The sequence below is a fragment of the Bombina bombina genome, chromosome 1, assembly GCF_027579735.1.
Source record: "Bombina bombina isolate aBomBom1 chromosome 1, aBomBom1.pri, whole genome shotgun sequence".
NCBI lineage: Eukaryota > Metazoa > Chordata > Amphibia > Anura > Bombinatoridae > Bombina > Bombina bombina.
Genome location: NC_069499.1, coordinates 491931119 through 491947802, shown reverse-complemented (window position 1 = coordinate 491947802; position 16684 = coordinate 491931119). Strand labels below are relative to the sequence as shown.

At 43.9% G+C, this 16684-nt stretch overlaps 1 protein-coding gene across 1 annotated transcript in view; it reads left to right on the top strand.

The window, feature by feature from the left end:
* ANKRD44 (ankyrin repeat domain 44) overlaps positions 1-16684 on the top strand; it is a 601641-nt gene that overhangs the window by 334834 nt on the left and 250123 nt on the right. Inside the window, exon 6 of the mRNA XM_053712853.1 lies at positions 13987-14074. Coding sequence (XP_053568828.1) covers positions 13987-14074 — 88 coding nt within the window. The remainder of the gene's footprint in view (positions 1-13986; positions 14075-16684) is intronic.

Genomic DNA, 16684 nt, shown 5'->3' with positions numbered 1-16684 from the left:
CTGAGAAAATACTGTTAAAACTGAAATAATACTTAAGCCTTATCTGCAGTGGTAGCGACTGGTAGCAGGCTTAGTGATAACTTTGCATGACATTGGAAAATGTTGTTTTTTAATAAAACGTTTACTGGCATGTTATTCGTTTTTGTGAGGTACTTTGGTGATAAATCTTTTTGGGCATGATTTTTTTCCACATGGCTAACATATATTTTCTGCATGGAAACCGTTATATCAGGGCTTCCACTGTTGTGATAGGAGTGGGAGGGACCTTGTTTTAGCGCCTTGTTGCGCAGTTAAAATTCTAGCACAGTCTTCCTGCTTCTTCCTCCTTGATCCAGGACGTCTCTAGAGAGCTCAGGGGTCTGCAAAATTCATTTTTGAGGAAGGTAATCAGTCACAGCAGATCTGTGACAGTGTGCTTGACTGTGATTAAAAGCGTTAAATCTTAATTGATATCTGTTTTATCCGTTTTGGGTATTGAGGGGTTAATCATCCTTTCTCCAACATAGGTGTGTCTGGTCCACGGCGTCATCCTTACTTGTGGGATATTCTCTTCCCCAACAGGAAATGGCAAAGAGCCCAGCAAAGCTGGTCACATGATCCCTCCTAGGCTCCGCCTTCCCCAGTCATTCTCTTTGCCGTTGTACAGGCAACATCTCCACGGAGATGGCTTAGAGTTTTTTAGTGTTTAACTGTAGTTTTTATTATTCAATCAAGAGTTTGTTATTTTAAAATAGTGCTGGTATGTACTATTTACTCTGAAACAGAAAAGAGATGAAGATTTCTGTTTGTAAGAGGAAAATGATTTTAGCAACCGTTACTAAAATCGATGGCTGTTTCCACACAGGACTGTTGAGAGGAATTAACTTCAGTTGGGGGAACAGTGAGCAGACTTTTGCTGCTTGAGGTATGACACATTCTAACAAGACGATGTAATGCTGGAAGCTGTCATTTTCCCTATGGGATCCGGTAAGCCATTTTTATTACAGAAAGAAAAAAAGGGCTTCACAAGGGCTTTTTAAGACTGTAGACATTTTCTGGGCTAAATCGATTTATATATAAACATATTTTATACTCCATAGCCTTGAAGAATTATTTTAATCTTGGGAATTTTGTAAAATAACCGGCAGGCACTGTATTGGACACCTTATTCTCTAGGGGCTTTCCCTAATCATAGGCAGAGTCTCATTTTCGCGCCTGTATTGCGCAATTGTTTTTGAGAAGCATGACATGCAGATGCATGTGTGAGGAGCTCTGATACATAGAAAAGACTTTCTGAAGGCGTCATTTGGTATCGTATTCCCCTTTGGGCTTGGTTGGGTCTCAGCAAAGCAGATACCAGGGACTGTAAAGGGGTTAAATATAAAAACGGCTCCGGTTCCGTTATTTTAAGGGTTAAAGCTTCCAAATTTGGTGTGCAATACTTTTAAGGCTTTAAGACACTGTGGTGAAATTTTGGTGAATTTTGAACAATTCCTTCATACTTTTTCGCAATTGCAGTAATAAAGTGTGTTCAGTTTAAAATTTAAAGTGACAGTAACGGTTTATTTTAAAACGTTTTTTGTACTTTGTTATCAAGTTTTTGCCTGTTTAACATGTCTGAACTACCAGATAGACTGTGTTCTGAATGTGGGGAAGCCAAGGTTCCTTCTCATTTAAATAGATGTGATTTATGTGACACAAAATTTAGAGAAAATGATGCCCAAGATGATTCCTCAAGTGAGGGGAGTAAGCATGGTACTGCATCATCCCCTCCTTCGTCTACACCAGTCTTGCCCACACAGGAGGCCCCTAGTACATCTAGCGCGCCAATACTCCTTACTATGCAACAATTAACGGCTGTAATGGATAATTCTATCAAAAACATTTTAGCCAAAATGCCCACTTATCAGCGAAAGCGCGACTGCTCTGTTTTAGAAAATACTGAAGAGCATGAGGACGCTGATGATATTGTTTCTGAAGGGCCCCTACACCAGTCTGAGGGGGCCAGGGAGGTTTTGTCTGAGGGAGAAATTTCAGATTCAGGGAAAATTTCTCAACAAGCTGAACCTGATGTGATTACATTTAAATTTAAATTGGAACATCTCCGCGCTCTGCTTAAGGAGGTGTTATCCACTCTGGATGATTGCGAGAATTTGGTCATTCCAGAGAAACTATGTAAAATGGACAAGTTCCTAGAGGTCCCGGGGCCCCCCGAAGCTTTTCCTATACCCAAGCGGGTGGCGGACATTGTAAATAAAGAATGGGAAAGGCCCGGTATACCTTTCGTCCCTCCCCCCATATTTAAAAAATTGTTTCCTATGGTCGACCCCAGAAAGGACTTATGGCAGACAGTCCCCAAGGTCGAGGGGGCGGTTTCTACTCTAAACAAACGCACCACTATACCCATAGAAGATAGTTGTGCTTTCAAAGATCCTATGGATAAAAAATTAGAAGGTTTGCTTAAAAAGATGTTTGTTCAGCAAGGTTACCTTCTACAACCAATTTCATGCATTGTTCCTGTCACTACAGCCGCGTGTTTCTGGTTCGATGAGCTAGAAAAGGCGCTCAATAATAATTCTTCTTCTTATGAGGAGATTATGGACAGAATTCGTGCTCTCAAATTGGCTAATTCTTTCACCCTAGACGCCACTTTGCAATTGGCTAGGTTAGCGGCGAAAAATTCTGGTTTTGCTATTGTGGCGCGCAGAGCGCTTTGGTTAAAATCTTGGTCAGCGGATGCGTCTTCCAAGAACAAATTACTTAACATTCCTTTCAAGGGGAAAACGCTGTTTGGCCCTGACTTGAAAGAGATTATCTCTGATATCACTGGGGGCAAGGGCCACACCCTTCCTCAGGATAGGTCTTTCAAGGCCAAAAATAAACCTAATTTTCGTCCCTTTCGCAGAAACGGACCAGCCCCAAGTGCTACGTCCTCTAAGCAAGAGGGTAATACTTCTCAAGCCAAGCCAGCCTGGAGACCAATGCAAGGCTGGAACAAAGGAAAGCAGGCCAAGAAACCTGCCACTGCTACCAAGACAGCATGAGATGTTGGCCCCCGATCCGGGACCGGATCTGGTGGGGGGCAGACTCTCTCTCTTCGCTCAGGCTTGGGCAAGAGATGTTCTGGATCCTTGGGCACTAGAAATAGTCTCCCAAGGTTATCTTCTGGATTTCAAGGGGCTTCCCCCAAGGGGGAGGTTCCACAGGTCTCAATTGTCTTCAGACCACATAAAAAAAAAGGCATTCTTACATTGTGTAGAAGACCTGTTAAAAATGGGAGTGATTCATCCTGTTCCATTAGGAGAACAAGGGATGGGGTTCTACTCCAATCTGTTCGTAGTTCCCAAAAAAGAGGGAACGTTCAGACCAATCTTAGATCTCAAGATCCTAAACAAGTTTCTCAAGGTTCCATCGTTCAAAATGGAAACCATTCGAACAATTCTTCCTTCCATCCAGGAAGGTCAATTCATGACCACGGTGGATTTAAAGGATGCGTATCTACATATTCCTATCCACAAGGAACATCATCGGTTCCTAAGGTTCGCATTCCTGGACAAGCATTACCAGTTTGTGGCACTTCCGTTCGGATTAGCCACTGCTCCAAGGATTTTCACAAAGGTACTAGGGTCCCTTCTAGCGGTGCTAAGACCAAGGGGCATTGCAGTAGTACCTTACTTGGACGACATTCTGATTCAAGCGTCGTCCCTTCCTCAAGCAAAGGCTCACACGGACATTGTCCTGGCCTTTCTCAGATCTCACGGGTGGAAAGTGAACGTAGAAAAAAGTTCTCTATCTCCGTCAACAAGGGTTCCCTTCTTGGGAACAATAATAGACTCCTTAGAAATGAGGATTTTTCTGACAGAGGCCAGAAAATCAAAACTTCTAAACTCTTGTCAAATACTTCATTCTGTTCCTCTTCCTTCCATAGCGCAGTGCATGGAAGTAATAGGTTTGATGGTAGCGGCAATGGACATAGTTCCTTTTGCGCGCATTCATCTAAGACCATTACAACTGTGCATGCTCAGTCAGTGGAATGGGGACTATACAGACTTGTCTCCGACGATACAAGTAAATCAGAGGACCAGAGATTCACTCCGTTGGTGGCTGTCCCTGGACAACCTGTCACAGGGGATGAGCTTCCGCAGACCAGAGTGGGTCATTGTCACGACCGATGCCAGTCTGGTGGGCTGGGGCGCGGTCTGGGGACCCCTGAAAGCTCAGGGTCTTTGGTCTCGGGAAGAATCTCTTCTACCGATAAATATTCTGGAACTGAGAGCGATACTCAATGCTCTCAAGGCTTGGCCTCAGCTAGCAAAGGCCAAGTTCATACGGTTTCAATCAGACAACATGACGACTGTTGCGTACATCAACCATCAGGGGGGAACAAGGAGTTCCCTGGCGATGGAAGAAGTGACCAAAATCATTCAATGGGCGGAGACTCACTCCTGCCACTTGTCTGCAATCCACATCCCAGGAGTGGAAAATTGGGAAGCGGATTTTCTGAGTCGTCAGACATTTCATCCGGGGGAGTGGGAACTCCATCCGGAAATCTTTGCCCAAATTACTCAATTGTGGGGCATTCCAGACATGGATCTGATGGCCTCTCGTCAGAACTTCAAGGTTCCTTGCTACGGGTCCAGATCCAGGGATCCCAAGGCGACTCTAGTAGATGCACTAGTAGCACCTTGGACCTTCAAACTAGCTTATGTATTCCCGCCGTTTCCTCTCATCCCCAGGCTGGTAGCCAGGATCAATCAGGAGAGAGCATCGGTGATCTTGATAGCTCCTGCGTGGCCACGCAGGACTTGGTATGCAGACCTGGTGAATATGTCATCGGCTCCACCATGGAAGCTACCTTTGAGACGAGACCTTCTTGTTCAAGGTCCGTTCGAACATCCGAATCTGGTCTCACTCCAACTGACTGCTTGGAGATTGAACGCTTGATCTTATCAAAGCGAGGGTTCTCAGATTCTGTCATTGATACTCTTGTTCAGGCCAGAAAGCCTGTAACTAGAAAAATTTACCACAAAATATGGAAAAAATATATCTGTTGGTGTGAATCTAAAGGATTCCCTTGGGACAAGGTAAAAATTCCTAAGATTCTTTCCTTTCTTCAAGAAGGTTTGGAGAAAGGATTATCTGCTAGTTCCTTGAAGGGACAGATTTCTGCCTTGTCTGTGTTACTTCACAAAAAGCTGGCAGCTGTGCCAGATGTTCAAGCCTTTGTTCAGGCTCTAGTTAGAATCAAGCCTGTTTACAAACCTTTGACTCCTCCTTGGAGTCTCAATTTAGTTCTTTCAGTTCTTCAGGGGGTTCCGTTTGAACCCTTACATTCCGTTGATATTAAGTTATTATCTTGGAAAGTTTTGTTTTTGGTTGCAATTTCTTCTGCTAGAAGAGTTTCAGAATTATCTGCTCTGCAGTGTTCTCCTCCTTATCTGGTGTTCCATGCAGATAAGGTGGTTTTACGTACTAAACCTGGTTTTCTTCCGAAAGTTGTTTCTAACAAAAACATTAACCAGGAGATAGTCGTGCCTTCTTTGTGTCCGAATCCAGTTTCAAAGAAGGAACGTTTGTTGCACAATTTGGATGTTGTTCGTGCTCTAAAATTCTATTTAGATGCTACAAAGGATTTTAGACAAACATCTTCCTTGTTTGTTGTTTATTCTGGTAAAAGGAGAGGTCAAAAAGCAACTTCTACCTCTCTCTCTTTTTGGATTAAAAGCATCATCAGATTGGCTTATGAGACTGCCGGACGGCAGCCTCCTGAAAGAATCACAGCTCATTCCACTAGGGCTGTGGCTTCCACATGGGCCTTCAAGAACGAGGCTTCTGTTGATCAGATATGTAAGGCAGCGACTTGGTCTTCACTGCACACTTTTACTAAATTTTACAAGTTTGATACTTTTGCTTCTTCTGAGGCTATTTTTGGGAGAAAGGTTTTGCAAGCCGTGGTGCCTTCCATCTAGGTGACCTGATTTGCTCCCTCCCTTCATCCGTGTCCTAAAGCTTTGGTATTGGTTCCCACAAGTAAGGATGACGCCGTGGACCGGACACACCTATGTTGGAGAAAACAGAATTTATGTTTACCTGATAAATTACTTTCTCCAACGGTGTGTCCGGTCCACGGCCCGCCCTGGTTTTTTAATCAGGTCTGATAATTTATTTTCTTTAACTACAGTCACCACGGTATCATATGGTTTCTCCTATGCAAATATTCCTCCTTTACGTCGGTCGAATGACTGGGGAAGGCGGAGCCTAGGAGGGATCATGTGACCAGCTTTGCTGGGCTCTTTGCCATTTCCTGTTGGGGAAGAGAATATCCCACAAGTAAGGATGACGCCGTGGACCGGACACACCGTTGGAGAAAGTAATTTATCAGGTAAACATAAATTCTGTTTTTGCTAATGGGTGCAATCCTCTGCTAATACTACACTTCTTGTTAAGAATTGTTTAATTATATCTGTATTTTTGAAGCGCTGCAGCGTTTTTTATATTGCTTGTAAACTTATTGAAAGTGATTTCCAAGCTTGCTAGTTTCATTGCTAGGTCTGTTTAAACATGTCTGATTCAGAGGAAACTGTTTGTTCATCATGTTCAAAAGCCAATGTGGAGCCCAATAGAACGATGTGTACCAATTGTATTGATATTGCTTTGAATAAAAGTCAATCTGTACCGATAGAGAAACTATCACCAGACAACGAGGGGGAAGTTATGCCGCCTAACTCTCCTCACGTGTCAGTACCTGCGTCTCCCGCTCGGGAGATGCGTAGGATTGAGACGCCAAGTACATCTAGGCCCTTACAAATCACTTTACATGATATGGCTAATGTTATGAAAGAAGTATTATATAATATGCCCGAATTAAGGGGCAAGCGCGATAGCTCTGGGTTAAGGACAGAGCGCGCTGATGACACGAGAGCCATGTCTGATACTGCGTCACAATTTGCAGAACATGAGGTGGTGAGCTTCATTCTGTCGGTGACGGTTCTGGTCCGGGGAGACCGGATTCAGAAATTTCAAATTTTAAATTTAAGCTTGAGAACCTCCGTGTGTTACTAGGGGAGGTATTAGCGGCTCTGAATGATTGCGACACCGTGGCAATTCCAGAGAAATTGTGTAGGTTGGATAGATACTATGCGGTACCGGTGTGTACTGACGTCTTTCCTATACCAAAAAGACTTACAGGAATTATTAGTAAGGAGTGGGATAGACCCGGTGTGCCTTTTTCCCCTCCCCCGATATTTAGAAAAATGTTTCCTATAGACGCCACCACACGAGACTTATGGCAGACGGTCCCTAAGGTGGAGGGAGCAGTTTCTACTTTAGCCAAGTGTACCACTATCCCGGTGGAGGATAGCTGTGCTTTCTCAGATCCAATGGATAAAAAATTAGAGGGTTATCTTAAGAAAATGTTTGTTCAACAGGGTTTTATATTGCAGCCTCTTGCAGGCATTGCGCCTGTCACGGCTGCAGCGGCATTCTGGTTTGAGTCTCTGGAAGAGGCGATTCGCACAGAGCCATTGGATGAGGCTTTGAGCAAAGTTTGAACCCTTAAGCAAGCTAATGCGTTTGTTTCAGATGCCGTAGTACATCTAACCAAACTTACGGCTAAAAATTCCGGATTCGCCATACAGGCGCGCAGAGCGCTCTGGCTTAAATCCTGGTCAGTGGATGTAACTTCCAAGTCTAAGCTACTTAACATTCCTTTCAAAGGGCAGACCTTATTCGGGCCCGGCTTGAAGGAAATCATTGCTGACATTACGGGAGGTAAGGGCCACGCCCTTCCTCAGGACAGGGCCAAACCAAAGGCCAAACAGTCTAATTTTCGTGCCTTTCGTAACTTCAAGGCAGGAGCAGCATCAACTTCCTCCGCTCCAAAACAGGAAGGAACTACTGCTCGTTACAGACAGGGTTGGAAAGGCAACCAGTCATGGAACAAGGGCAAGCAGGCCAGAAAGCCTACTCCCGCCCCTAAGACAGCATGAAGACAGGGCCCCCTATCCGGAGACGGATTTAGTGGGGGGCAGACTTTCTCTCTTCGCCCAGGCTTGGACAAGAGATGTGCAGGATCCCTGGACGTTGAAGATTATATCTCAGGGATACCTTCTGGATTTCAAAACCTCTCCTCCACAAGGGAGGTTCCATCTTTCGAGGTTATCAGCAAACCTAGTAAAGATACAAGACCTCTTAATCATGGGAGTGATCCACTCAGTTCCGCGATCGGAACAGGGACAAGGATTTTACTCAAATCTATTTGTGGTTCCCAAAAAAGAGGGAACCTTCAGACCAATCTTGGACTTAAAGATCTTAAACAAATTCCTAAGGGTACCATCGTTCAAGATGGAAACCATTCGAACCATCCTACCCATGATCCAAGAGGGTCAATATATGACCACAGTGGACTTAAAGGCTGCTTACCTTCACATACCGATTCACAAAGATCATTATCGGTACCTAAGGTTTGCCTTTCTAGACAGGCATTACCAGTTTGTGGCTCTTCCCTTCGGGTTAGCCACGGCCCCGAGAATTTTTACGAAGGTTCTGGGCTCACTTCTGGCGGTACTAAGACCACGAGGCATAGCGGTGGCTCCGTACCTAGACGACATTCTGATACAAGCGTCAAGTTTTCAGAATGCAAAGTCTCATACAGAGATAGTTCTAGCATTTCTTAGGTCGTATGGGTGGAAAGTGAACGTGGAAAAGAGTTCTCTGTTACCACTCACAAGGGTTCCTTTTCTAGGGACTCTTATAGATTCTGTAGAGATGAAGATTTACCTGACGGAGTCCAGGTTATCAAAGATTCTCAATGCTTGCCGTGTCCTTCATTCCGTTCCAAGCCCATCAGTAGCTCAGTGCATGGAGGTAATCGGCTTAATGGTCGCGGCAATGGACATAGTGCCATTTGCGCGCCTGCATCTCAGACCGCTGCAACTATGCATGCTCAGTCAATGGAACGGGGATTACTCAGATCTGTCCCCTTTGCTAAATCTGGACCAGGAGACCAGAGATTCTCTTCTCTGGTGGTTGTCACCGGTTCATCTGTCCAAAGGAATGACCTTTCGCAGACCAGATTGGACGATTGTAACAACGGATGCCAGCCTTCTAGGCTGGGGAGCAGTCTGGAATTCCCTGAAGGCTCAGGGATCGTGGACTCAGGAGAAGAAACTCCTTCCAATAAACATTCTAGAATTAAGAGCAATATTCAATGCTCTTCTAGCTTGGCCTCAGTTAGCAAAACTGAGGTTCATCAGATTTCAGTCGGACAATATCACGACTGTGGCTTACATCAATCATCAAGGGGGAACCAGGAGTTCCCTAGCGATGTTGGAAGTCTCGAAGATAATTCGCTGGGCAGAGTCTCACTCTTGCCACCTGTCAGCGATTTACATCCCAGGCATAGAGAACTGGGAGGCGGATTTCCTAAGTCGCCAGACTTTTCATCCGGGAGAGTGGGAACTTCACCCGGAGGTATTTGCTCAACTGATTCGTCGTTGGGGCAAACCGGATCTGGATCTCATGGCATCTTGCCAGAACGCGAAGCTTCCTTGTTACGGATCCAGGTCCAGGGACCCGAGAGCGGTGCTGGTAGATGCATTAGCAGCCCCTTGGGTTTTCAACATAGCTTATGTGTTTCCACCATTTCCGTTGCTACCTCGACTGATTGCCAGGATCAAACAGGAGAGGGCATCGGTAATTCTGATAGCGCCTGCGTGGCCACGCAGGACCTGGTATGCAGACCTAGTGGACATGTCGTCCTGTCCACCATGGTCTCTTCCTCTGAGACAGGACCTTCTAATTCAGGGTCCTTTCAACCATCCAAACCTAATTTCTCTGAGACTGACTGCCTGGAAATTGAACGCTTGATTCTATCAAAGCGTGGGTTTTCGGATTCGGTTATTGATACATTAATACAGGCTCGGAAACCTGTGACCAGAAAAATTTACCATAAGATATGGCGTAAATATTTATATTGGTGCGAATCCAAGAGTTACTTATGGAGTAAGGTTAGGATTCCTAGGATATTGGCTTTTCTACAAGAGGGTTTAGAAAAGGGTTTATCCGCTAGTTCGCTAAAGGGACAGATTTCAGCTCTGTCTATTCTTTTACACAAACGTCTGGCAGAGAATCCAGATGTCCAGGCCTTTTGTCAGGCTTCGGCTAGAATTAAGCCTGTGTTTAAAGCTGTTGCTCCTCCGTGGAGCTTAAACTTGGTTCTTAAAGTTCTTCAGGGTGTTCCGTTTGAACCCCTTCATTCCATTGATATTAAGCTTTTATCTTGGAAAGTTTTGTTTTTGATGGCTATTTCCTCGGCTCGTAGAGTCTCTGAGTTATCTGCCTTACATTGTGATTCTCCTTATCTGATCTTTCATTCAGACAAGGTAGTACTGCGTACTAAACCTGGGTTTTTACCTAAGGTTGTTTCTAACAGGAATATCAATCAAGAGATTGTTGTTCCATCATTATGTCCTAATCCTTCTTCAAAGAAGGAACGTCTTTTGCATAATCTAGACGTGGTCCGTGCTCTGAAGTTCTACTTACAGGCAACTAAAGATTTTAGACAAACTTCTTCTCTGTTTGTCGTTTACTCTGGACAGAGGAGAGGTCAAAAGGCTTCGGCTACCTCTTTCTCCTTTTGGCTTCGTAGCATAATACGTTTAGCCTATGAGACTGCTGGACAGCAGCCTCCTGAAAGAATTACAGCTCATTCCACTAGAGCTGTGGCTTCCACCTGGGCCTTTAAGAATGAGGCCTCTGTTGAACAGATTTGCAAGGCTGCAACTTGGTCTTCACTTCATACTTTTTCCAAATTTTACAAATTTGACACTTTCACTTCTTCGGAGGCTGGTTTTGGGAGAAAGGTTCTACAGGCAGTGGTTCCTTCTGTTTAATGTTCCTGCCTTGTCCCTCCCATCATCCGTGTACTTAGCTTTGGTATGGGTATCCCATAAGTAATGGATGACCCGTGGACTGAACACACTTAACAAGAGAAAACATAATTTATGCTTACCTGATAAATTTATTTCTCTTGTAGTGTGTTCAGTCCACGGCCCGCCCTGTCTTTTTAAGGCAGGTTCTAAATTTTAAAATTATAACTCCAGTCACCACTGCACCTTATAGTTTCTCCTTTCTCGTCTTGTTTCGGTCGAATGACTGGATATGACATGTGAGGGGAGGAGCTATATAGCAGCTCTGCTTGGGTGATCCTCTTGCAACTTCCTGTTGGGAAGGAGAATATATCCCATAAGTAATGGATGACCCGTGGACTGAACACACTACAAGAGAAATACATTTATCAGGTAAGCATAAATTATGTTTTTGCGCACCTAACCTGGTTTCCTTCCAAAAGTGGTTTCTAATAAGAATATTAATCAGGAAATCATTGTTCCTTCTCTGTGTCCTAATCCAGTTTCTAAGAAGGACCGACTTTTACTCAATCTTGACGTGGTTCGTGCTTTAAAATTCTATTTAAAAGCAACTAAAGATTTCAGACAAACATCATCCTTGTTTGTTGTCTATTCTGGTAAGAGGAGAGGTCAGAAAGTGTCTGCCACCTCTCTTTCCTTTTGGCTGAAAAGCATCATCCGTTTGGCTTATGAGACTGCGGGACAGCAGCCTCCTGAACGAATTACAGCTCATTCCACTAGAGCTGTGGCTTCCACATGGGCTTTCAAGAATGAGGCTTCTGTTGAACAGATTTGTAAGGCAGCGACTTGGTCTCACTGCATACATTTGCCAAATTTTACAAATTCGATACTTTTGCTGCTTCGGAGGCTATTTTTGGGAGAAAGGTTTTGCAAGCAGTGGTGCCTTCCGTTTAGGTTACCTGACTTGTTCCCTCCCTTCATCCGTGTCCTATTGCTTTGGTATTGGTATCCCACAAGTAAGGATGAATCCGTGGACTGAATACACCAAGTAAGAGAAAACAGAATTTATGCTTACCTGATAAATTACTTTCTCTTACGGTGTATTCAGTCCACGGCCCGCCCTGACATTTAAGTCAGGTTCAAATTTAATTTATAATAACTACAGTCACCACTGCACCCTATGGTTCTCCTTTTTCTCCTAACCGTCGGTCGAATGACTGGGGGGCGGAGCCTGAGGGGAGCTATATGGACAGCTTTGCTGTGTGCTCTCTTTGCCACTTCCTGTAGGGATTGAGAATATCCCACAAGTAAGGATGAATCCGTGGACTGAATACACCGTAAGAGAAAGTAATTTATCAGATAAGCATAAATTCTGTTATATACACACACACTCACCGGCCACACAAGGTACACCTTGCTAGTACCGGGTTGGATCCCCTTTTGCCTTCATAACTGTCCTAATTGTTCATGGCATAGATTCAACAAGGTGTTGGAAACATTCCTCAGACATTTTGGTCCATATCGACATGATAGCATCACGCAGTTGCTGCAGATTTGTCGGCCACACATCCATGATGCGAATCTCCCGTTCCACCACATCCCAAACGTGCTCTATTGGATTGAGATCTGGTGACTGTGGAGGCCCTTGGAGTACAGTAAACTCATCGTCATGTTCAAGAAACCCGTTTGAGATGATTTGAGCTTTGTGACATGATGCATTATCCTGCTGGAAGTAGCCATCAGAAGATGGGTTCACTGTAATCATAAAGGTATGGACACGGTTAGCAACAATACTCAAGTAGGCTGTGACGTTTAAATGATGCTCAATTGGTACCAAGAGTGCCAAGAAAATATCTCCCACACCATTACACCACCACCACCAGCCTGAACCGTTGATACAAGGCAGGATGGATCCATGCTTTCATGTTGTTTACACCAAATTCTGACCCTACCATCTGAATGTCGCAGCTGAAATCGAGACTCATCAGACCAGGCAACGTTTTTCCAATCTTCTATTGTCCAATTTTGGTGAGCCTGTGCGAATTGTAGCCTCAGTTTCCTGTTCTTAGCTGACAGGAGTGGCACCCAGTGTGGTCTTCTGCTGCTGTAGCCCATCTGCTTCAAGGTTCAATGTGTTGTGCGTTTAGAGATGGTATTCTGCATAGTATGGTTGTAACGAGTGGTTATTTGAGTTACTGTTGCCTTTCTATCATCTCGAACCAGTCCACCCATTCTCCTCTGTCGTCTGACATCAACAAGCCATTTTCGTCCACACAACTGCCGCTCACTGGATATTTTCTCTTTTTCAGACCATTATCTGTAAACCCTAGAGATGGTTGTGAAAATCCCAGTAGATCAGCAGTTTTTAAAAGACTCAGGCCAGCCCGTCTGGCACCAACAACCACGCCACGTTCAAAGTCACTTAAATCCCCTTTCCCATTCTGATTCTTGGTTTGAACTTCAGCAAGTTGTCTTTACCACGTCTAGATGCCTAATAAAGTGGCGGGTGAGTGTATAGATATATACTGTATATATCTATATATGTATACATATGCATTTATGTGTTTATATATGTCTGTAAATACATATATACACACATAAATAAATACATCTGTACACACACACACACACACACATATATATATATAGATAAATATTTATATAGATATTTATACATGCATATGTATGTATCTCTATGTTAAAGCCCTTTGCATGCATTTTTTTCGCCTAGAACCTCATATATTTAAGTCCTTATAACTTTTTTATACAATTTTTTTTTAAAATAATGTTTATTTTTGTCTCACGTCAAAGTTAACCAGAGCTCTGAAGTCGCACTAACACGATGCACGTCTACTTTCAACTCGTAATTCTTCCGATGCACACAAAGAGCCGTGATAAATTCCTTATTGCTTACACTCAATAGTTAGCGTGTCACAAGTAATTGAGCCCTAAATAGGTCCTGTGGAGAACACTGCATTTAATCTGTGTTGTATACATGATCAATCGTTTCTATTGCTTCATCACCTCTAAATATTAAAGGCAAAATATATTCATAAAAATTAAAGATTTTTTTTTTTATTTTTCATATGGTAAATCTACTTATAGCCAAAATTAAAGATCTTTTTTGTTTATTTTTCAGATGGTAAATCTACTTATAGCCAAAGGAGCAAATATAAACGCCTTTGATAAAAAGGACAGAAGAGCTCTCCATTGGGCAGCGTACATGGGTAAGATTATGAATATATAAAAGTTTACACTATAGTGGAGACTGGTAGAAACTAAATAGGAATATTATGTTCTAGTTCCATAGCATAGGAGCAGCATGGAAGAAATTCTTTGTATGCAGGTGAGAGAAGGTTCTGATGAGGCTTAAGATGGAAGCAGGATACCGGGGTCTGGTACACTGTATTTGGTTACTAGATGAGGTCTGAAGGGGAGGTGCAGTATTATAGAAGGCTCTGTAAGGGCAGGCTAGAATTTTTGAAAAGCTAGTGAGAGCCAGAGAAGGGACTCACAAGACGGCTGAGGTGGTGAGTATGGCGGAAGCATTGAAATTGCAGTAGTCAGGTAGGGAATTAGTATGGGAGTGCATAAGAATGTTTGTCACTGTTGTAGAGGAAAAGGTAAAACTATTGCAGTGTCAAGTGACAAGAAATTAATTTTCTTCCTAATGGGAAAGAGTCCACAGCCGCATTCATTACTTTTGGGAAATAAGAACCTGGCCACCAGGAGGAGGCCAAGACACCCCAGCCAAAGGCTTAAATACTCCTCCCACTTCTCTCATCCCACAGTCATTCTTTGCCTTTTGTCCCAAGAGGTTGGCAGAGAAGTGTCAGAATTTGATTTGTCTCTTATGGAGGGTACTACTCTTAGCAATGGGACAGGAGTTTTAAGTAGCCCTATAAGCTTCTCATTGAGGGCCTGGGTGAAAATTAGAGTCCGGAGATGCAGGGAGAGCTCTCCTCTGCGACACCATCCTGACTCATATTAACAGCTCCTACATCAATTGGGGTTGACGAGTTTTGCAGACTGCTTTCTTCTATCAAGTCCATGTCAGGAGCGATGCTAGGACCTGTCACACTTGAAGGGCCGTGTTCCTGTTCCACGGCGTAGATTCTGGTAAGATCGTTTCATGTTTTATTATATAATGTTAACACAGAAGACAGGGTCACAGTGTGGCGCCTTTTTATCTTTATAGAATCAAGGGTTAATATCTCCTTAGGGGGATTATTGAACAGGGGGGAATAATAATCTTATGTGTTTATTTGATTGTATGCTGCTTTATGTGTGAGATGTTATGGGCTCTTAGGCTGTTATGAAATATACAGGTTTCACTTTCACTTTGAGAGCCATGCAGCTTACAAGCTTGGCGCGCTTTCTCTCATAGCAGGGACCGTTCTGCATTGTGCACTATGTGATTCATTCCCTATTTCCTGACTGGGTGTCTGTCAGAGAGGAGTCATAAATCTCTGTACTATCTGGGTCATAGGAGGTGGTGAGTTCCCCAGCCATTGGGGTATAGAGGTGCCGTTATTTTATAAAAAAAAAAAAAAGAGGATGTTTTATCTCTCTAGTTCTCCAGTTATTTCACTAGTGATGGAGGATTTGGTTTCTTTAGAGGGCACTCCCTCTATTCCTAAAGAGCAATTCCTGTTTATATGGGGAGAAGGCCCTAGTACCCCCTCTCAATTATGTTCTATATGCCTTGATAAAGTGATAATATCAAACATGTTTGATATCACAGAGCCATCCACCTCTGAGGAGTTGTCATTCAGTGAGGTGCATACCCTACATTATTATCTCTATACACATGCAGTTTTCCCGTACCATTGCTGATCCTCCATCTGGAGGGGACCTTTTTTTCTCCAGACGTTACTTCGCAGTTCAGACGGCGGTGTCTGCGGCCTTAATGCTTTACCTCGCCCTGTTAAGCGCAAGCGAAAGGTTAGATATTGCACTCCTTCCCAGAGTACATCAAATAATTTTTGGATTTAACTGATAGGGTTATCCGAGGATGAAGTTCTTTCTGAGACTATGAACTTTCTGGGCCATAGTCTGCTGCCTCTCAACCTCCAGCTGCCAGACTTTAGTTTTAGGAATTTGCGCTTCTTCTAAAGGAAGTTTTTGGTGAGTTCAGGGGTTCCAGAGGTCATATTGCCTGATGAACCTTTATTTCCTAAATTGAATAGAGTTTGAGGACAGGGTGGTGCCTTCCCTTCCCTGCTCCTGTTGTCACGGGTATTCTACCTTGGACTGTACAGTTCCCTGCGGGTGCGACTGTCCCTGAGTGTTGTGCCTTTCGTTACAGAATTGCGCGCGTTCACAGTCTGCTCTTCGAATGGCGCACCTCATTAGATATGCAGGGATGATGTAATCTCCTGATTGTCCATGTATTGAGATCTATTCCAGTTTTTTTGGAAGTTCAGGGCTCCGTTTGGATGGTCCTACGGGAGGCCTGTTTCTTTTTAGGCATTAACCTACGGGTTGCCTTGTATTTTATTTTCATCTGATAGGATGTCCTGTCTGTTTTCCTTCTTCCCCTCTGAGGGAGGATTTATGCGGCTTGACGGTTAGGACCCGGATTGCAGGCTGGTCCTGTTTGGGTTCAGTTCTGTCTGGTAGCTGTTCGGACACGTGGCGCTGCTCTGCTTGGCTGGTCCGGTAGAGTGCTCATGTTATCCTCTGTGTTCAACTTAGCAGAGGACCGGTGGGTCCGTGAGCCAGGAAGGATTGTCTCAATCCTTATAGCCTTCAATTTGGATGACTGGGTCAGTGGAGTTCCGCTGCATCTCTCTCTTGTGTCTGGGGTTGTCAGACTCTAGAGCTCCTCCCCTTGT